Source organism: Myzus persicae, unplaced genomic scaffold (assembly GCF_001856785.1).
Source record: "Myzus persicae strain clone G006 unplaced genomic scaffold, MPER_G0061.0, whole genome shotgun sequence".
Taxonomy (NCBI): Eukaryota; Metazoa; Arthropoda; class Insecta; order Hemiptera; family Aphididae; genus Myzus; species Myzus persicae.
Window position 1 is genome coordinate 38038 of NW_019102937.1, and position 22432 is coordinate 60469.

A 22432-nucleotide genomic window follows, 5' to 3' on the forward strand; every position below is an offset into this window, starting at 1 on the left:
ATAAGAATATGCTTATCTATCTCAGTGGTGGCACCATAGATAATAATATATAAATTTATATTTTTTTATTATCTATGGTCATAGAACTATGGTTAAGGTGAAAAGCACTGATATTTTCATTTTATCTAAATTGACAACAAAAAAAGGTCAGTTTTAAACACTGTGGTCAGTGTTGTTTTATCCCAAAGGCTATAATAACGCCTATATTAAAATATTTTTTTCATTTTTTGTCTATGGGACAGATAAAAACATTGATTATTAATTCAGACAATCGAATGCACGGCTTGCCTAGACGCAATAGCACAGATTGAATTTTTTTTTTTTAAATTGTACTGTTGCTGGGTACCTAAATCTAGTTTAATCTGTGGTAAAAGTTTCTATACTTATCTTTCAATAAAACTGCACGCCTGACCCGGTATGTCTATTATTTATATTTGTGTTTGTCTCTTCTCTTCTCTTCACTCTTAGATAGTTATATATTTAAAAATGGTCAAAGATCCATAGATCATTTATTTACATACGTTTATAATTTTAATATACATTAAAATAAATTTTATATTTTATATTATACTGATCTAACTAGGACTAGCCCAACTAGTCTCTTAGCAAAGCTTTTTTAGGGGGGTGTCTTAATTTTTATTTAAATGTGGGATAATTTGCTCACCCACCGTTGAAGTCGTCAGCCTTCATATTAAATATCAAGTATGAAATAATTAATAGAACCATATAAGGCAACATATTTTATAGAAATCTTCATCATAATTTATGGTAGGTACATATAGGTAATTGGTTGATGGGGTGGAGGTGTTTCAACACCCTAAACACCCCATAGTTATGTCACTGGCTGGGACTAATCTAAGAACCAACAAGTTACCAAGTTAAACTCAGTGAGCTATTCTCAGCCAGACTTTATTTTGGTAGATTCATTATTCATCTTATTTATTCTAACCGTTAAGAACAATGTTTGTAAATGAGTCTTAGGCTAGTTAAAGTTGAAAACTAGGTGCTTTGGTACTTGCCCTATCCGGTCATTCAATGACTATAATTTACTTATTTACTTATCATTGTTCATTATTATTTTCACTTTTAAGTGTGGTCATAACACATTAAAGTATATTAACTGTATTAAATGATACATTTAAATTAAATTGGTTGTTATGATATATAAATTTAAAAATTTTAATAGATATGGACCTAATAATATAATAATAGTATTGGAAATTAGCCGTGCATCCCGGCATCCGTTATTGCATACAATGTTAGTATGATCATATGATCGCAATAACATGAATATTTTTAATTTTGCATTGAATTGTCATTTTGGGTAAATACTAAATAGATTTTCATAGTTTTTTTTTTTTTTTTGGCTTTTCTTGTATCTTTGTTATTCAGTAAAAATTTCAAATGATTTGTCATTTATTATCCCCACGATATCTTTATGCTAGTTTAAGTAACACAATGCAATTCCAGATTTTTATAACTGCTAAATCATAGGTATGAGTTTCTGTTATTTGAATAATTTTTAATAGTTGCTGCAAAATGCAAGAAATTCTATTGACCGTGTTTTGTTCAATTTATTGTAAAATTAAATTTTGGTTTTGCAAACCAGTCAGACATCTTTGATTAAAATGTGTTCTTGCCTACTAAGGAAAGTATTTAAATTTTAAATAAAATGTAACAAATACTCTTTATGTTTTTATTAAATGACTCAAGATGTATGTTTGTATATACAAATAAAGTATTTCTTTAGAAAGAAATGTTTGTGGTAGATAACATACAACATTGATTACGTTTAGCTGGTAATTGTTATTAGCAGTGCCATAATATAAGTAAATTAATCTTTTGTGAATTTTCATATCTATCTTGATAAGTCAAATTGAATGCTAGGTGAAGACAATGGTGTGCAATATCATAGGACGAAATAGGGTCCATTTGTTGCTCAGGCAATACCTTAAATATGTGTGGTTGGGTATTGATAGTCATCTAAAATCATTAGAACAACACCACTTTTTTGTATGATACATGCTACTGGTTGAAGGTGATGATATACATAGATAAGTACCACAATTAAGTAATTTACCTATGAAATTGTATCTTGTTTATTTTTTTAAATTTCAAAATTTTTTACTTATTTTTTAGGATTTATAGATCTTGTATAATACCTGACCGCTTAATACAAATTCATCAGCCAATTGATAATTAATAGTAGTTTTTCATTTGCCTTATATCATGTTTTTGGTAAACACTATCCTATACTTAAAATGTGCACTTACAATGTTCCAGCCTAAATTTGTAATAACCCATCTTGTATTAATTTGTCATTAAATTTGTACCAACTACCAAGTCGTTGAAATACATAATAAATTATAAACCATGAAATACTGAAATAGTAAAATTTTCCTACTTAACAAATAATAAAAATATATGAAATTGTTATTATAATGTATAGCGTATTAGTAGGTGGGTATGCATTAGAAAAAAATGTACAAATTCAGTATTATAGGTATGTTATATTTGATTAAATTAGTTGCAAAATGTGGTTTGGTACTTAAATTTGTACAAAAATTAAAATTCTCCACATTTTAAATATTACTTATCTACCAAAAAAATAATAGTACTACTCAATATTATTAATCTATTAATTAAAATCAAAATACTATTAAATCCCATGTAATCTTTCAAAAGTATGTTGAAAATTAAAAATTATCTTAAAATGTACTTATTTTTTTAGTAAGTGTAGAATAGCTGACCAATGAAACGCTGCAAAATACATGTTGTAGTATTTAAAAACTATAAATAATCATTATCTACCAAAAATATGTTATCCTAAAAATGTGTTTTGTCACTATTGAATTATGCCCAAATAACATATTATTTGGTAATTAATTAGATAGGTAATGCAAATTTACCAATATCAAAACTAAATTATTTACGCATTTTTATAAGAAATAACCAACAACTTTTATCTCAAATTTACTTTCAGACTCAAGTTAGTTATGGCCTTTATGGTTCGAAGATTTTATTCATCAGTTATTGAAAAGACTGTTATGATATCAAGATCAACAGATGTATTTGAAAACCTTGCCTTGGAACACTGGTACTACCGACATTCAGACTTCACTAATAAAAATATGTTGCTATTGTGGGTAAACAGTAATTGTGTTGTAATTGGCCGCCATCAAAACCCTTGGTTGGAAGTAAATTTTGATCCAGCTACTGATCTTCGGATAGCAAGAAGGAATAGTGGTGGTGGAACAGTATTTCACGATGATGAAAACCTCAATTTGACATTTTTCACAAACCGTGACATTTATAACAGGAAACAAAATTTAGAAATAATTGTTGAAACATTAAAAAGTGAATGGAATATTGTAACAGAAATTAATAAACGAGAAGATATTGTAATTGATAATAAGTACAAAGTTAAGGATTTAAATTAATGTCATTTTTTCACATAATGAAAATATTATTCTGCAGCTTTAATGTATTTGGAAATTAAATTTATATATAGATATCTGGCACAGCTTCCAAGTTGGGAAGACCTAATGCTTACCACCATTGTACATTATTAGTTAATTGCAATCGAGAATTGATGTCAAATTTATTGAGAAAACATGAAGTAAATTGCACAATAAAATATAATTAAAATATTACATAACTCCTAACATTGTAATGTTTTTTAGAAAAATATTGAAACCAATGCCACAGTTAGTGTAACATCAGATGTTTTGAATTTGACACAAATTAATAACAAAGTGTGTATCAATAGATTAATGACTGCTATTGGATTACAATACCTGAAAACAGTAGGTGATTCAACAACAGCAAATCAAGGATTTAATTATGTAACACCAAATGAACAAACATTCCCTGGTAATATTTTTTTTTTACATATTATAAGTGCTGATTAGAGATTTATATTAATATAAATAAAAGGATATAACTGTGTATATTTCTTACAAATAATATAAAATATTCAAGAATTTAATATTAATTTTTTAAACAGGTTTTAATGAAATAAAAAATGAAATGGAGAGTTGGGAATGGAGATATGGACGAACGCCAAAGTTTAATATAACTGTGAAATGTAATGAACTATCTGTTATTTTATCTGTAAAAAATGGCATTATTGAAAATGTTGCTACAGCTTGTAACGTAAGTTTAAACAATTTTGTTAATGAAAAATTTAATATGAATGTAGTGGAAGAGATAAAACAACTTTTAAAAACCATCAAAATGTAATTTCATAGTTAAACAGTTATGTTTTTATATTGGATAATTATTGTAGTAAAATATATGTTGTGTTGATTTATATTTTAATTAAATATTTAAATTAATGATTACCTATCTGACACAATTTGATTCCTTATCATTTCCATTGTACAGTTTGATATTTCATAGGAACAATATATTTTTTCTTTTGTTTAGATTCTTGAGCCTTGAATGCATTTCACCTACTGAGCAACCAAATACATGTGGGGTTTCTTGCTTAATTTAGTGGGATGTATAATGCCACTAAAACAAATATGTAATGACTAATGACCTATTATGCTTATTGTATGTCAATTATGTTTTCCCTTTAAATAATGATAGTTAAAAAAACATTTTATCGTTAAAATTAAATTATTTGAATTTTATAAAAATTTAAAAACTTATGCACATTCTTGTTGTGTGGTTATTAATCATCATGTATAGTAAATTATAATGGTACACAGTAATTACAATTTAAAGGTTTAACTGTTTGTTTGTTCTATTAAAATGATAAAGATCATTAGGAAAATCAATAGGACAAATAAAATGGTATGAAATATAGTTAAAAATTATTATACTAAAATAAGATATACATTTCATTTAATAGATACATTTATCATAACAAGAATAATGAATATTTATTTTTCTACATCTAAATAATCTTAGCCAATTATATTAGGTTGGTAATCTATAATATAATTATTATATTTTATAAATAGTAATATAATGCGTATAATCCTAAGCCGTGATTATAATATACGGTCGAAGACTAAAATCATAATCTATGGTCTGGCATTGCTTTACAGAGAGCGTGCATACATAATACATTAAAAGCTTATAACTAGAATATACAATATATATTTGATCAGTCAATCCGAGTAATAATTATAATAAAATAAACAGTGAAACTCGACTAGTACCTAGTCTATTGTTCATTTAAAAATGTGCAAGTTTACTATTACCCTGCACTGAATGACCTTGCATTAGGAATGAAAATATAAAAGTGAGAAACATTGCTTTTGATTGACTGTATCCAACACCACTGACAACCAACTACCATTAGGAACTTTTCTGCTAGGAAAACAAACATTGGATAATATTCTAAACATATTACAAAGAATGATAAAGTTCCAAAATTCCAAGTATACATTTATTAAATTTTATAATGTTTTGTTTGGTACGTAGAACGTGGTAAAACGTGCTTGATTACTAAAAAATAAAAATTATAATAATAATGAAATTAATATTTGCTTAAGACTTACAAACTGTAGGTAATAAATGGAATTTAGTTTATCTAGTACAAGTTTGTCATTTAATAGTTCTACGGGATACATTTTTAGTTCCTTTAAATTGCACCACATCATTGTCTTCTTGTGAATAATCACATGAAATGTCTTTATCTTTCTTTGTTGGGTTTTCCTTACGTTTTATTAAAACACTCATCATCACTACTGAAACCAACAACAAAACAGCACAGAAACTTATAAGAGGTAACCATTTATTTTCTGTTTCTTTTTCAATTTCCGACAACATCGGCTGGTACTCGTGAATTTCTCTAGTAACGATTCTGGCTGGTCTTGCTGCCACAGGACTGTGTGGACAATTCGCCTCGCGCACATACCTGGCCCACGTGCGTTGCACACTAGATGTGAGTTCTCTTCCGGGTCTTCTTAGTTTAGCTTCCTTAATGGGCGTGCTCTTAGGATCGAAATTACACACCAATCCTTTGGTCTTTTTATTGTTTACATTAGAAGCAATTGATTTCGTAGAACCAACCAACACGCCTATATTTCCTTTAGACGATGCAGCCCATTCCCACATATCCACAACATAACAGTCGCATTTCCAAGGGTTACCAACCAGGCGTAACGACATAAGTTGATGGTTATATCCGAATTTATCGGGTTTAATTGCCGTTATATTATTGAAACTCAGGTCTAATTGTTCCAACCCAGTCAGTGATTCTAAGAACTTCATAGACCCTTCTTCGTCACTCTTTAATTTATTATCGTTCAACAGCAACTGACTAATGTTTGGCGTTGTTATGAAAGCGTCGACGGGTAAATAACTCAAATTGCATTTACTCATGTCCAAATTCTTTAAACCAGATAATTGGGGCGGTAGTATTGGCCCTTCTTCGGGAACTTGAAGAGGATTTCCCGAAAGTCTTAACTCTTCCAAGTCTGGATATGTGAAGTTATCGTAGAACACAGTATCATTTAGACGGCTAAGTCCACAATTATTCAACTCTAATACTTCTAAACGTGTAAGATTTTGGAATAACCCTGATTCGAGACTTTTAAGTTTATTTCCAGACAAAATAAGAGTTTTTAAAGCTGACATTTTTAAGAAAGTCGTTCTTGATATTCTTTGCAAGTTGCTATAACCCATATCTAAATGTTCCAATGATTCCAATGGAGATAAAAGTGCTGTAAAGGCATTGTTCAAAGGATTTCTTGATATGTCCAATTCTTGTAAGCTAGTAAATTTGTGGAATGTGTTAGCAGGCAACCGTGTCAATCCACAGTCTCTTAATGAAAGTTTTACTAGTTTTAATAAAGGTGATAAAGCTACTGCCAGGTCTGCTGCTGATAAATGGTTTCCAGATAATATGAGGGTACGCAATTTCGTAGCATTAGCGAAAGCATCCTCAGACAAAGGTCCTTTTAAATGACAGTAACTGAGGTCAAGAAAATCTAAATGAACTAAATTGTGACCTAAAGTAGTAGCCACGTCGAGATCAGATAATTCATTTTCAGCCAACACCAAACCTCTTAGCCAAGTATTATTGAAGAACACATTTTCTGGTAAATTTGATACACCCGACTGTCTTAAATCAAGATGTTCCAATCTTCCTAAATTACCCAGTATTAAAGTCCAGTCAACGTGGCTTTTTAGACTATTTCCAGCCAATTCCAATACCGTAAGGTGCCCAAGACTACTAAATGCTACGCTCGATATGTGTGTAAGATTGCAGTTATTAAGAATTAAATGTTTTAAACTAGTAAGAGGATCAAATATGCCCGGTTCAATAATATGAAGAGGGTTCCCAGAAATATCAAGTTTGTCTAGACCACTGATATTGGCGAAAAACTGTGGTGATAGTTTTGTTAGATGACTATTTGCCAGGTACAAGTACAGCAAAGACTTTGAGTATAAGAATGGACCTTCAACTTGTTCCAATGGATTTCCTTGTAATTCTAACGTAATTAATCCAGCGCTATCCCTGTAAAAAATATAACAAATGTTGAATAAGTTTTAAATGTATAATATTAAACATTTATTTAGACACTTTCTTCATGAGATCAATGTTAAAGTAGATACTAAGTAAATAATAGAAATTTTTAAATTTAAATCTTTATTATTTTGTATTGTGATAAATATATTTAGTTAAAATAAAAATATATTGACGGCAATTTTAAATGAATGATTACAAAATTACAAAATGAACCAACAGTTTTCGTTTAGAGCTATTAATAGGAACTTATAATAGTTTCACTTTTTGCTTAAACAAATATAAAGCTATAAAACAATACAAAAATAATCACTCAATTAACATCAAGAATGATATTATATAGGTAATATATTTAACATTTTTCATATCACATTTTAAGATTAGATAGATAAAAGAAGATAGTTTAAAGTATTATTATTCTGTTTAGTGTAGCCGTTCAAACATTTAATGTACGTTAGTACCTACGTCGCCCGACAATGGAATCGACCTTGAATAAGCAAACGTGGAAACTGTGACTCAATTTGTTTAATTTAAGTACGATTGAAGTTAAACGCCGAAGTAAGAACGCGTGTCCTTTCATAGGCTAAATATCCTTTGCACAAACGTATACATACGAAATATCTAGCACGTATGGTTATACATTAACTAGGTGGGTTAGGTAGGTTTAAATGAACTTACACAAATGCTTCAGGATCAACATAATTGATCAAGTTAGATGACAAATCTATATCCAACAGATAATGGAGTCCAGCAAACGTTGTTTTTTGAATTTTCGTTAAAAAGTTTTCAGACAACTGTAACGTCCTAAGTTTGATGTCGGCCGGGAACGGTTCGATTTCTTTTAGGAGATTTCCGTTCATATTAAGTACGTAGACATTGCCGTCGAGACCTTCATATGGCATGGCTGTCAAGTTACTTTCCGAACAGTCTGTCACCCAGTTAATTCTGAAGAAATGACAATCGCAATCTTCTGGACAGTCAAGCTGTTCAGACAGAATGGCACTTGTATTGCATACGTAAGCCAATAGTGTTGCAAACACTATAATGGATATACGTGTCGCCATGTTGCGGCGGATTTCTCAATTCAAACTCTGAAAAATGAATAATTTATTAATTTAAATTAAATAGTTGAAATTGAAATACTTAGTCAAGTACGAGTTCAACATTAATGTGTATTAAAAATTCTTATCTGTTAAAATTTGTTAAATAGGTACCTATATATTATAAAAAACCGTATCAAATCGTAAAAAATTGTGTATGGAGTTTGATGTTATCGATTCGTCAAACGTTTTCGTTTGGTGTCAAGGCACTACCAAGGACTTGGCACAGGTCTCATAACTAGTAAAAATTCATCATTCGTATTACGCTCTCAAAAATATTTTCAGAACATCATTCTACTAGCAATTGAATGGCCCTATAGGCACGCCCTGTCATACGAACGACAGTATTAGTATTGATTTAATTAAGTCTGGCACGCCCCGTGTGAACACTGAACATTCGTCTAACACTATCTGAATATAAAATTTATAAGTTCTAAAAAATGTGGACACTGATTATAATATGGCTTAAATGAATATGTATGGAACATAAATGTCTACTATAGTGAAAATAATGTTCATTCTTCTATTAAAATCATAATCACTTTATGATAATCATTTTATTAATGTCTTATTAATAATTATAGTTTATAATAATAAATGACATGTATATTGTTTAATAACAACTATGGCGATAAATATTATTTATGTAGGTTTTAAAACAATGCTTGAGAAATCACAAACTAACTCGAAATTACAGATTATTAAGTGTTATTTTTATTACAGTCGTTTTATCTGGTCGCCCAAGACAACAGTGTTGAATTACTAAGAATTGTGGATTCACTGTTAATGGTAAAAAGTCAGATAACCTTTCAAATTGTAATTCATTTTTAGTTAATAAATGTAAAATAACAATCGAAGTACTACATAATGGACTAGATCGAAATACCGAACGACATATTTATTTGTCTTGTATTAAAGTTGATTGGTATTTTTTTAAACTTTGATGAAACATTGTCATCGATGCGTATAACATGGTATGAACATACTTGATACCTATATGTGAACGTGAGAGTCTACATACACAGTCACTTTATCGTCCTTGATGTACCCCCCTTTCCATCTCTCGTTTCTAATTGATTAATTATTAACGACATGTGTACTACAGTAAATTGCATGATTTACAAGAGAAATTAAAATATACCTATGAATTATGATCGAGTACACAAGACAATTGCTACTGAAGTAATGAAGTGAAAGTAATATAGTCCCTGACAGATAGAAACCATTTAAAACATATTATAACGTCTATCCTAACAAAAATGTTACCACTAGTATAGTCAGTACATTACTCAGTAAAGACGTATAGTACATTAGTACCTAGTGGCTAGTTACATTATTATAAACATATAATAAAGTTCCGGCAAATTATTCAACTGCAAAAGTACAAATAGGATTCATAATTTTTGGGAGGGTAAGGTCATTTCATTTTAAATGAAACTGGAATTAAAAATGAATTAATAGCTTTTCTCGTTATATAATAATTATTACAACCTATGGAAAGTGGATGAGATGAGAACCTATATCATGTATTTGTATGGAGGTCGTAGCCCTACATATACTTTATTTGCACCTTTGTTCGTCAACAAATGTTTTTTATAAGGTTGTAAATTGTAGTAGTATTTAGTTTACGGGAAATAAACCTATATAATGTTATAATCAAATTAAATTAAGTTTTCAAAAATATACACTTATAAAACACTTAACACATTAAGTTTTATTTACATTTTACACACTTCCATGGTGTCAATACATGTTCGATAGCTTAATATTTTATAGAGTAATATCATGTTAAAAATGATTGCTAATGATGAATGACATATTTTATTACTCCAACAACACCAGCACAAAGCATTGGTGTAAATTAGGAGGCTTAACCCTCCGTCCAAAGATTTTCCTAAATTAACCTCGTAAGTATAAAACGTATTAATTGATATTTCTAGCCGCTTTGATTTTCAACCAAATTTACGCCTATGGCTCAAAGTAAATATCTTAAATATACAGGCAGATAGGGTGGTACTTTAAAGAGGTTAGGTCATTCCATAAAATTATTGGATAGGTAAGTACTAACCACTGTACAATGTAAAAATAAGTATTTTACATAAATTACCAAGATTTTAAAGCGTAACAAAAACATTTTTCATATGAATAATAATTTTAATTATTTGTTTCAAGTTTTGAAAAATAAACACTATCGTGTGATTTAAATTTCATGAATTTTATATTTTCATGTGGTAGAAATTATAATAACGCCTTGAAGTTAACCTCGTGGTGGTATCATAATGTCTATGATATCACTGCATCATTAAAATATTTGTTCAAATCAAGTGATTTATACATTTTAATTAACGTTAGGGCTGTTGGATCTGTCTAGGATCACTCAGATCTCAGTAAGATTCAGTCAGAGATGACCACAGCCCAAAACAGTATTCATATAACATTATACAATCAGAAACTGCCAAAAATGAAATAAATTGGGATATTTTAAATAAAATAATAACCAAAAATATATTCCTTTGTTCATTTAAATTTTTACAAGTTTATAGTCATGTAGGTATTTTCTAATTTTTAGTTCAACAACTTACAAATGCAGTTTCTCGACTTTGTGTACAAGATAAATGTTAAGATTATGCTACAAGACAAATTGAATTCTTCTATATTATATTAAATTATATTATAAAGGTGAGTAAGTATACTAAATATAGAAAAAGATTTGAAAATTGATATCAAAAGAATTATAGATACATTTTCATCTAAAAATGTATATTTTATACTAAAAATATTTTGTGTATTTTAGTAATACTCGTAGTTTTATTTTTACTAAATTGTATACAAACTATTAATGTTTATTTTTTATTAATGAATTGCATTGATAGTAATTTTATATTTGAGGGTGTTACCCCTGAGGGTATCTTTGTCCAATAAATTATTAGCCCCCCCTACAATTATATAAATCTCAATAAGTTATCTGATCATAAACCATTCAAACAGTTATGTAATCGTTTGCAATAATTTTTAACACTGTTTTTCTTTATGAATATTAATAACGATTTGAACTGTCCTTTTGTAGGTACATCGTAACATCGTATCTACATAATATTATAACAAGCGTTATAAGAAAATTATTCAAGTAACTTTTAGACAAAACAATTCAAATGAAAACAACATAGTATAGTTAACTACGTAGATATATTTAAAAAAACATAGGTATTTCTTCAATGTTAGTATGTTACTTATCTCAATGAATTTCGGCAAAGAATTTATGAAATTATAACGCACGGAGAATATTGTACCGTCAAAATCGTTTGCATTAGCTATAATTTTTAACCATGCACTGCGCCTTGTCTATATATAGATACGTTCTTTATTCTTGGATCTTTGTCATACCTACGTAGTACGTAAAAAACTCACTATTTTTTACAAAAACTCGAAATAATCATAATCTAATTTTATTAAGATAAAACATTAAACTATCTTAACTGAATACCTAATCGTAAACGTATATAGTTAGTTTACATGCGATGCAGATAAGATTCAAATACGCCTACAGGTATTTAATAATTTGGGTAAACGTAAAACATTAGAATGAACATACTACCGATAGAAACAACTGAATAATTTCAAACCTAAGCTATATACTTATATAGGTAGGTATAAAGTATAAACATCCATAAAGTTGCAATTTATTTACGCACGCATTAATTAGTTCGTTAATATTCTTATACGATTCGACGTACGAGCATTCGTCTACTGTCAATAGACAATACGACGTGCGTTGAATACGCATACAAAATCAATTCCGACGACAGGTATATTGTACATTTTATAATAATAAGAAACATACTTTTTTTGTGCGAATTTCAGGTTAAAGGAATTTTTCAAGTTTTTGTTTGCAATTGTACTCATAGATCAAAAATATACACTTCTGCGAAATTATTATTTATTATACACACGTGTTTATAGAGATGCAAATAATTATCATAATTATAAAAATTATTAACGTTTTCGTCACATTGTTTTTCAACTACACGAAACGCGCAATTCGTTTCAGATGAGATCATCATAAACATTCGTACAAGTTGTACGGTAGAAGGTAGGCAGCTATAGGTAGCTGACTATTATATGAAAATTTTTAAGCAAGTTTGCTAAATTCACCGTTAAAGTTCGATTTAAAAAAAGTATATACCGACCGGTTATAAATTATAATAATATATTATCTTATGTTATTATATATGGCGGGTAGTAACTTAATTAGAATGGGAGTGTGATTATAGCGACTGCTATATTTATTTTTAAGTTGTAGTAGGTACTTAACATAATATCGTACCTAAATATGTAAATAATATTAAATAGGTAGGTACTGATTTATTTTATGTGTTTTGTAGTGAGTATTTTATACAGTTGATATGTTTGATGGTAATTGGTACGAGTGGTTAAAAATGTTAATCCCTCCCAAATAGTTATTGGAAAGATTTTTCGTATGAATTTGAATACATACTTATGTAATAGGTATTATTTATGAAATATGAGTACACCCTGCCGATAATTTTTGCACACGCTTACGGATATGATATAACTATACAGGTAAGTGTCTATATATAACATACCATGTCGAAAATTTTGCAGATAACTACGATAATATTTTAATAGTACCTACATTATATCAATTTACTGAAATAAAACTGTCGGTTATGGTCGTTTGGACGTATAATATGCGTATACATATTGTAGAAAAACGCATCCTACAAGTCCGCGGGCCGTGAATATAATATGTATATATCTACACATTTTTTAAACTTGTTATTGTAGTCTGATCTCGTGGACCTTGGCGAAATTAAATTACATCCGTTAGAAATAATAATAATAATAAAAAACTCGCGCAACAAGTGCCCAGAGTACACATATAATATATTATAATATGCATACACGCACACACACAGACACGAGCACGCACACGTATCCATATAATAAAACCTATGTACGCGTATCGGCGTATCGCGTATATATTAAAAAAAAATTTTCTAGTTTGCAAATAAATTTCCCGACTCGGGACGTCACGTCTGTGTGTGTGTGTGTGTGTGTGTGTGTCGTATATCGCGATGTTCGTTTTTTTCTAAAGGCAAAAAAAAATATAATCCCGACCAGCGCTGTCGCCATAATGATAATAATATTATTATTATCTCTTATACCTATACGTAATAACTAATAATGTTACTATGTCGTATAGGTAGTTCGACATGAGCGGAGCGGCGGGTTACGTCAGTCGGACAGTGGTGGTATAGATTGGTACTGTATTGCATATAAATATATATAGCCAATAGGTATAATATTATGGTGGGTACACGCGAATTCCGAAAACCAGCGTGCATAAAAACATTTTCGATTTCACGTAGATCGCCGTGGCACGTACGCTCACAATTGTTTTTTTCAGTTTTCATTTATATTATTTATTATTTTTTGTTTTATGGCTAATTAAATCGGACGAGGTCGCAGCCGCCGCCGTCGCCACCACCACCGACGTGCATATTATGCGATCTCGTATCGCAATAATATTATTATGTTTATAGGTAGTACCTACCTAAGTAGGTGCACAGTAAAATAATAATGTTTTGATGAAGGTATTTCGTACACGACGACGGATGTGGCGCGTGCGATTGGCTAAATATTATATAAACTCGAAAAATAATATTATTATGTTTGTCGAACGGAGTAAATACGTCGCGTTGAAGACGCACGTAATAAAAAAAAAAACAAACCCAAACCCACATTAGGGTTAACCTGATATGTATTAATATGTATTATTATATACACTATTGGATTTTAGTTCGTTCGCCCCGCGACGCGGTTGACCTTTCTCGTGCGGTGGGTGTGCTCCGACTCAGCGGCGCATAATGTAATATTATTTTATTAAAATATGTGGCTCGCTCCACACGTACAAATATTATGATATACGTTACCCGCGAGCAGGACGCATATACAATTATCATTATCATCATTATTGTTGTTGGAATATACGATATAATCGTCTTAAATAATCGCCAAATTCGATAATATCAAAATGCCCGTCCTATATAAAATATTATTACTACCTAGTTATCACGATCGTATACGATGCGACATAGATGCGACACCAGTGAAATTTAGCAGCAGCCCGGATTAGTTGAGACCGACCGGATTCGAAAAACGTTAACCTCGGCGCGGCCGAATAGGTTTAAACCATCGACGGGGGGGAGCGCGTAGAAGTGTCAAGGGCTTTTCAAATGTATCGATTATTTGTTTTCCCGTAACGGCGACCGTTCGCACGATTATCGCGATGCGCCGATGCCGCGGGCACGGGGACGTATTACAGGTACACCGCTCACCACACCTGGCCCATCATTCCTTGGTTATTCCAGATTGAAAACGAAAGCAAGTGAGTACCTCCATCCGATACATAATATAGCTGGTACATATAATATCGATGCCGATAAAGGCGTTTAAACGTTTGACGAGCGTGTACAGGTAAAAAAAAGAAAATCGACCATTAATTGTTATATAATATGAGCAGAGATAGTCGGTGGCAAACACATAGGTATTATATAAATATCATTAATACAATTGGTATGTTGGAGTAAACGTCGCGAATGCCTGTATAATATATGATCATGTATTGACTTACCCCAATAAAAAATGGTTTGACGACCAGCGAACGATGACGAAATTATCGAATCGACGTGGACCGGTTCGAGTGAGAGATCGGTATTAACACACTCTCACGACTATACCTACCCCTTTTTTTGCTGTCGAAGATAAATTCGTAAACAAAAACGTTAGCACCCAAGTGCTGCTGCCGCAGTTGTTGACGTTCTAAGCGTCCTACGTGCACGTTACACCGCACAGGGACTCGCGACAACTGGTGGCTGGATAGTAGTGGATGTAATGATTTCGGAATCGGTGAATCGTTCTTCGAGCACCGCGGAACAAGTCGAGCCGGCGGGGACCCTTGGTGGGGGGTTGATGTCGGTGGTGGGGCGGCGGCGGCGACGCTCGCGTTCGCCCGACCGCCGTCGTCTCCCGCCGCCGCCGACGGGGTTTTCGCAACATCGCGCCGCCGCATGACTCACTCTCGCACCTATACACACGCGCTTTGTTGTTATTATGATGATGTTATTCGACAAAGAAAAAGTCGTTTTGTCGATTTAAAATCTAAATCAATCTAAAACGTCCGTCCGCGGACGAAAGGGCACTGCAGGTCTATTAATTGACCAATGTACGTACAACGTATTCGTTTTAATATTTCTACCTAGTTTAGAACAATAACTTACAAACTTGTGGTACGAAAAAAATGCACACATATAATACATCCTAAGGTATAGTGTCAACGCGTTGACGGTTGCGGGAGTTCGGAATGCGAAGTACCGTTTTTTTCCCATTTGCGCAGTGGCGCCGGCGCATGACAGATGAGTGTGAATTGATTGAATAAACTCGCGAGATGTCGAAACAACATTAAACTAGGCGATGCCTGACTGCATTCGAACAGGCATACGAGTCGCAGGAGTCGTCCTGGACTAGGCTTTCACGGCTCACTCGTCCAAGTGGTCTACGTTGGTAAATCATGCCTACACCGTGGTCCTTAGTAGACAGTGACTAGTAAAGCTGCTAGACTGATTTTACAGACATCATATATTTTAAATACAGTGTGCTCACGATTGCAGGTTCCACTATAACACACTGTATAATATATAGGTGCATAGCTTGCCATGCGGACATGCAAAAGCACAGGATCCTGGTAAATTGTGAGTGCGGATGAACCATTCTCAATTCAACCCTATTATGTCAAATATTAATTTAAGTAGTTTTTAGTGTTTGTGTATGGGGGCAATTTCATTATTTTGTGAGGTATAAACGTTATTTATAAACGTTTATTGATTATATGACTTATATTTTCTGTAAATCGACGTGATGTCGAGTGTTACTGCTGGGTACTACTCACCTAACGCACTCAAAAGCATGTGAATTCAGCTAATATGCTTATTGTAACCATTATTGCAGATTGTATACTTCTAATAAATGTTAAAAAAAAAAATATTTTCTGTATATTTAATTGATACAAGGGCAACCGCTTGTATTTAAATGTCAAGTTTTAATTACCTAATAATAATGCTGTATAAGTTAAATTTATGAGAAATCCCAAAAAACGACATAAACGTAGGTAAGATTTAAAAAATCAAATACAAAAAAAGTGCAACAAACTATGTTTGATTGTGTTTTTTTATTTTTATTGTCGACATACCACATGGTTAACTTTGTATACCTATTGTCTATTACCTAGTAAGTGCCTACTGTCCTACTACCTACACCAAATTGGTTAGTTTTAAAAATAAAAATTCAAACTTAAATTTCGAAAAATAGACATCATTTTCCTAATTTTTATTTGAAAATTCTATAAAATTCAGGATTAAGTGATGTTCATTATATTAGAATATAAACTATTATTTGTTGATTCGAAAATCAATGTAACAGACGCATCACACTATAGCAAAATGCAATCCAAGTAAAGTCGAGCTCTTATTAATCTAGAATTTTTAAAACAATAGGTTTCTCGCTATTGTCATATAATAGACATGTCCATATGCAGGGCACCTACGAAGGTCTGTGAAAAAATAAGTGCTTAGGAGATGTGAAAATGTTGTATTTATTTAAGTCGCCAAAGCCATCAGAAATAGATGGAATCCTAGATACAAACATAAGAACATAACCAATGTTAGGAACTCTGATTAGGGCTACAGTGGGATTATATTATAGGTTCAATTTAATGTAACAAAATATTTATGTAAATACGTAGCAAATTGGTAGTTGGGTATTGGAAAGGTTAAAGCCAAAACAGTGTATAATGATAAATTGATAACGAATTGCGGATGTATAAAAAATTAAGACAGTATAAATTGATTTTTTTTTATAAATTATAATTATATCGACGAATTCAATTACGATTTCTCTAGACCGATAGTTTGGTTGAAATGTTAACAATTTCTAATTATTCAAGGTTGCGCGAATCAGTAAATAATGATAAATAATTATTTTGTGACTAGACTTTTCTACATAATGATTATTAACGTTTATGAGTTATAACTCATAATATATAGGTTCAATCTTACAATATGGTATGTAAGACTTATGGAATAAACAACACCAGCAGTGTCGGTTATAAAATTAGAATAATAGTAGGTACAATTGTTTATAGGTAAACACAAGGACAAAAGTTAAATGTAAAAATAATTTACTTATGACCAGATCAAAATTTTAATGCAATTATGTTGTGGTGTACCAAATTCCTAAATGCCTTTACAATGAGACCTTTTTATAAAAAAATATTTGACCAAATAGGTACGTAATATTATCTTAATATAGCTAATAAAGGTAAACAATGGCATAATAGTAATGTAATAGGTATGTAGGTACTGTATAGGTGTTCTAGTCTAAAATGTAAGATAAGATTAATTTATTTTTAAATTTAAGATAGTAAAAATTTGTGAGTTGTTATAGATATTAGATAATAATTAATAAATAACAATTATTAAAAATTTAAATGGATACAAAATAAAACTACGTCACTTCGTGTATACGTATGCTACAGTGTATCACAATAATATTATTATCATCGACAAGAGCCCACCACATATTATGCAATTATTGCGAAATAAAATGATTTAAGGTAAATCATAAATTAAAAAATAATTATTAGCTATTGAATTTTAGAACCAATTAATTACTATAATTCATAAACAAAATTGTTTTGTTTATTTGAAAAATTGTTTGAATTATAATATCAAAAGTAACAAATGCAAATAAAATGTATATTAATCCGTAGTAGTATTAATTATTATTATTTATATGAACTTGATTTTACGTCATGCACTCGTTCAAGCCACACTGCTACAAATCAATTCAATGTAATATAGCCTATAAGAATGCTCAGACCTATACATGATTTAAATAATATTCAAATCATCAGCAATTTTATAACATTTGTTTTATTTTGACTTTAAAAATATATTATTTAATATAAGTAATTAGGGATCTGTGAATATTTATGTGTGGAAAAATATAATTGAAAAAGAAAAACTAGTGAATTCGATCTACTGTTAATTAGGTTTCGAGTGTACATCGTCATTTAATAGGTCACTGTAAATTGTAATGGATATGTTAAATTATAAATAAAAGGCAAATTATTATTCACAAAAAAAGATTGTAAGAGGTTATATAGTGTAGGTAAAGCCTCTACTTCAAAGGATATTTTATATTTTATTTGTACTATAGAGGTACTCTTAGTAATGTAGTAGGATCAACTAATTTTTGCCAAAAATATTGAATAAATTATATAATAAACATTATTACCTTATAAATTATTTATATTACAGTATTACACTATATTATATAAGTCGTAGAATGGGATAATAATAGATACGTGGAATAAATAGCTTAAACTATTAGACTAAATATTTTTAAAATTGTATTATGTAATGTGTATGACGTCTGTATAATATATGCATAATATAATAATAATAATAATATGCGTGTTAGCAAAAAGTTCCAAATCTCCGTACGATTAATATATTTTTAATTACAACGAAATTACGAAAATCATTAAAGGAAACATAGATTATAATTTAAAGTGTCTATTTTGTTCAAGTTTTTAATTCAGATATCTATATAAAACAAAAAATTTTGAATAGTAGTATATTTTGAATATTTTTAAATTTCTATAAGAACAACGTTGGATACCCTATGTTTTTTTATTTTTCCTTTTTTGTATGATTATTTTAAACACTGTTTGTTTTATATTATAATTTTAAACGTGCTTGAATCAAATAATATTTATTACCTATCGGATATATTTATAGGTTCAATCGTCACAAAATACAAAATTCATAATTCAATTTTCAACTACGAATCATTCGTGAACGTAAAATATTACCTTAGATTTTTTGGACTAAGTACAATTTTAATTTAACCGATTTTCAGGAGGACCATTTTCGTAGCGCTTTTCTTATTGTCAAAAACACGAAAATCAACAGTAAAAATTTAAAAAAAATAATTAATTTCCTAACAAAATATGGCATGATACTTTTCCACTACACTTTATACCCCAAAACATATAATATGTGATTCCTCAATTTCCCACGCGTAGTTTTCATACATTACCTACACAGGTTGCACTTACTGCAGCTCTTCGTCGTGTCCGCAAATTCGCCTTGTGTGGATTGCTTATACAGTTATACCTGATTAAAAGCAACAGATATGCCATGCCAAAAAAAGCATTCATCTGCCATATGAAAATTGCATGTTATATACATTTAAAAAATTTCTAAAATGTCAATACACTTTTATATATTTTTTCTGTAATAGAAACCTACTTTTTTCTTCTTAGTTATCGACCATTTACATTCAAGGTTCTGAAGGGCTAACGAAAAAGATATTAATTACATACACAATCAACATTTTTCATTTATTGTTGAATATTATAAAAGATTATAGTCCTAATTTTAAAAAATTAAAAATAAAGGTTAAATGTTTGTATTATTCGTAAAATATACACCACAGAAATTACCCATTTTTAATAAAATAAATCACCATATTATTTTTAAATGTATACTGGATTTAATTTTTTCTAAATACGATTACTGTATACCTACCTATTACTATTTAGATATTTAGTAGTATTAATAGTATTAAATTAATCATTTATAATCATTAATCATCAATGTGGATCACTAATTACCAAGTTTATAGTATAAATTGTACATACGTATTATAAAAGTAGAAATAATTACAGACGTAAAATTAATTTAGTAAATTCAAAAACAATAATAATTGTTAATGCAAGCAATAATTCGATTATAGTAGGTATCTGGTATACGTATATTGTATACACTATACCGTATAGAACACACTATAGTACAAAAACGGAGATAAATACGTACGTCATTATTGACCAATGCCCCCCATAAACCTTAAAAAAAAAATAATAATATTTGCAAAATAACAAATCATGATAAGCGTGAATGAATTTACATGACCATTTTCAGAATTTTGCAAGAGCTTTTATACAAATTAATTTTTAATTAGTTTACCAACATTTGAATTTATTGAAAGTTTAGTAACACCAGCAACCCAATTAATTTCGAGGATAGTTGAAAGTCGAATTACCAGTTCAATAGTAATTCAATAGAAAATATACATGAGATAATTCAAATTCACCGTTCATATTTACCAGACTAAATAATATTTTGATTAATTCTATCATTCTTGTATAAAATGATTCAACTGGCTGTATACAAATAGGTAATTGCCAATTTACTATTATTTGTATATGGACATATGGTTATGCTTATGACTCATGATATCAATCTAAACACAATGAAATACTTTGACTTTAAAATACACAATGGTCCATAGGTACTCGTGCTGAGTCGTACACAGGGTACCCACTCGCAATACTTATATTTTTTCATCATATCATTGTAAAAATTAAAAACACTAAAACAGTAAGCAATACGGGCAGAAGACTGTTATAGTGTCGTACGCCGTAAGTACAGTAAACAGGAGATTCGCCCAGCATACTCACCCCCACTTTTTCCTTTACAAATGAATTTATTCTAATTCTGATTTTTGGAATTTTTAAATATACTAAAAGACCATATTTTCAAATTCTCGAATTTTTGGAACTACTTAAGGAATGTTATGCGGTGATACAAACTTCTGTTTTAAAATGAGAACTACCTCTTTTACTATAAATTAGTTAGTGGATGATTTTTTTTTAAATGTTGATGTACCACATTCAAAATTCGAATGAATATGTATAGTTTCTTAGTTATTAAAATGTTTGTATTAAAGATAATAGTCCTAAAAACTGGTGTGTCATATAATATGTAAAATAGACTTAAAATTGGATTTACCTAGTATTTATATTTTTACAAATAATTAATACTGATAGGTTGATGTTACTGACTACAATTTTCAAATCACCATAAACCCATATTATCTTATAAGCTCATTATTGTGGACGTTTTATCCTCAGAACTCAAAGTTGAATAACTCAAAAACTGCTCTTACGAATTTTGGTTTTGATACGTCAAAAATTTCAGAAAAATGATCTACTGTATAATTTATAGTTGAATAGGGGTGTTCTCATTTGAAACCCAGAAGTTTGTATCTCCACAGGACACTTCTTAAGTAATACGAAAAATCTCAAGAATTTAAAAATACAGGTTTAAGCGGCTTAAAGTATACTAAAAAATTGAAAAAATTAGATTTTGAATAACTGCATTATTGAAGAAAAAAGAGAGTGTACATATTTGGCAAATCATCCTGTACAGTAGTTCAAAATTTCTATAAAAAATATTTTCATACTATCATGAATTTATTTAATGTTTTAACATTACCCATGTCAACTTTATTGTGTAGGTGGGATATTAACATTTTAAGTTACTGGTATATGTGAACCCAAATAAAACACACAAACAAATTTCGTCATTCCTGAACTATGTCTTAAACATTTTTCACAAGTTGTGATGGAGTTTCATTTAATTATATAAACAATCTTATTAGATAAAGACATGAAGTAGACTCCTCACTATGGGAGTTGCCAATTGGACACATTTTACTTGTTCAGTGCAATGAGTAGGTATATTTTTATTTTTAAGATAGTACAAATTAAACAAATACAATTAAGGAATACAAATAAAATAGAATAGAATATCAATTGTACTGTTATAAGTAGTTTAAATAGTAGAGCTATATCAAATTTATATTATACCAAATTGAATTTAAAAAATACTCTCAATGCTCAAATTCAGTCCATTTATAA

General features: G+C 29.9%; 2 protein-coding genes across 3 annotated transcripts; one reads left to right on the top strand and one right to left on the bottom strand.

Annotated features, from left to right (window-relative positions):
- Window positions 1-136: 136 nt before the first annotated feature.
- On the top strand, window positions 137-5230 carry LOC111033457 (lipoyltransferase 1, mitochondrial). 2 transcript variants are annotated; one of them, XM_022314193.1, is made up of 6 exons: window positions 137-415; window positions 2732-2894; window positions 2984-3422; window positions 3512-3619; window positions 3684-3873; window positions 4007-5230. In XM_022314193.1, the coding sequence occupies exons 3-6, from the start codon at window positions 2997-2999 to the stop codon at window positions 4240-4242; spliced, it is 960 nt and encodes a 319-aa protein (XP_022169885.1). In that variant the 5' UTR covers window positions 137-415; window positions 2732-2894; window positions 2984-2996; the 3' UTR covers window positions 4243-5230. The 2 variants fall into 2 exon arrangements, with proteins under 2 accessions (XP_022169885.1, XP_022169884.1); XM_022314192.1 differs by lacking the exon at window positions 2732-2894.
- On the bottom strand, window positions 4835-15507 carry LOC111033455 (plant intracellular Ras-group-related LRR protein 6-like). Its single transcript, XM_022314189.1, has 3 exons — window positions 15242-15507; window positions 8165-8577; window positions 4835-7477 (listed from the first exon to the last, which is right to left on the bottom strand). Exons 2-3 carry the CDS (start codon window positions 8548-8550, stop codon window positions 5560-5562), a joined length of 2304 nt encoding a protein of 767 aa, XP_022169881.1. The 5' UTR covers window positions 8551-8577; window positions 15242-15507; the 3' UTR covers window positions 4835-5559.
- Window positions 15508-22432: the final 6925 nt, after the last annotated feature.

Bases quoted from the DNA above. Each gene is read 5' to 3' on its own strand.
- LOC111033457 (XM_022314193.1), top strand. From the start codon at position 2,997: ATGGCCTTTATGGTTCGAAGATTTTATTCATCAGTTATTGAAAAGACT. The intron at 3,423-3,511 runs GTTAAGGATTTA...ATTTATATATAG, and splicing joins TAATTGATAATAAGTACAAA to ATATCTGGCACAGCTTCCAA. The intron at 3,620-3,683 runs GTAAATTGCACA...AATGTTTTTTAG, and splicing joins ATTTATTGAGAAAACATGAA to AAAAATATTGAAACCAATGC.
- LOC111033455 (XM_022314189.1), bottom strand. From the start codon at position 8,550: ATGGCGACACGTATATCCATTATAGTGTTTGCAACACTATTGGCTTAC. The intron at 7,478-8,164 runs GTAAGTTCATTT...TATTTTTTACAG, and splicing joins GTTGATCCTGAAGCATTTGT to GGATAGCGCTGGATTAATTA.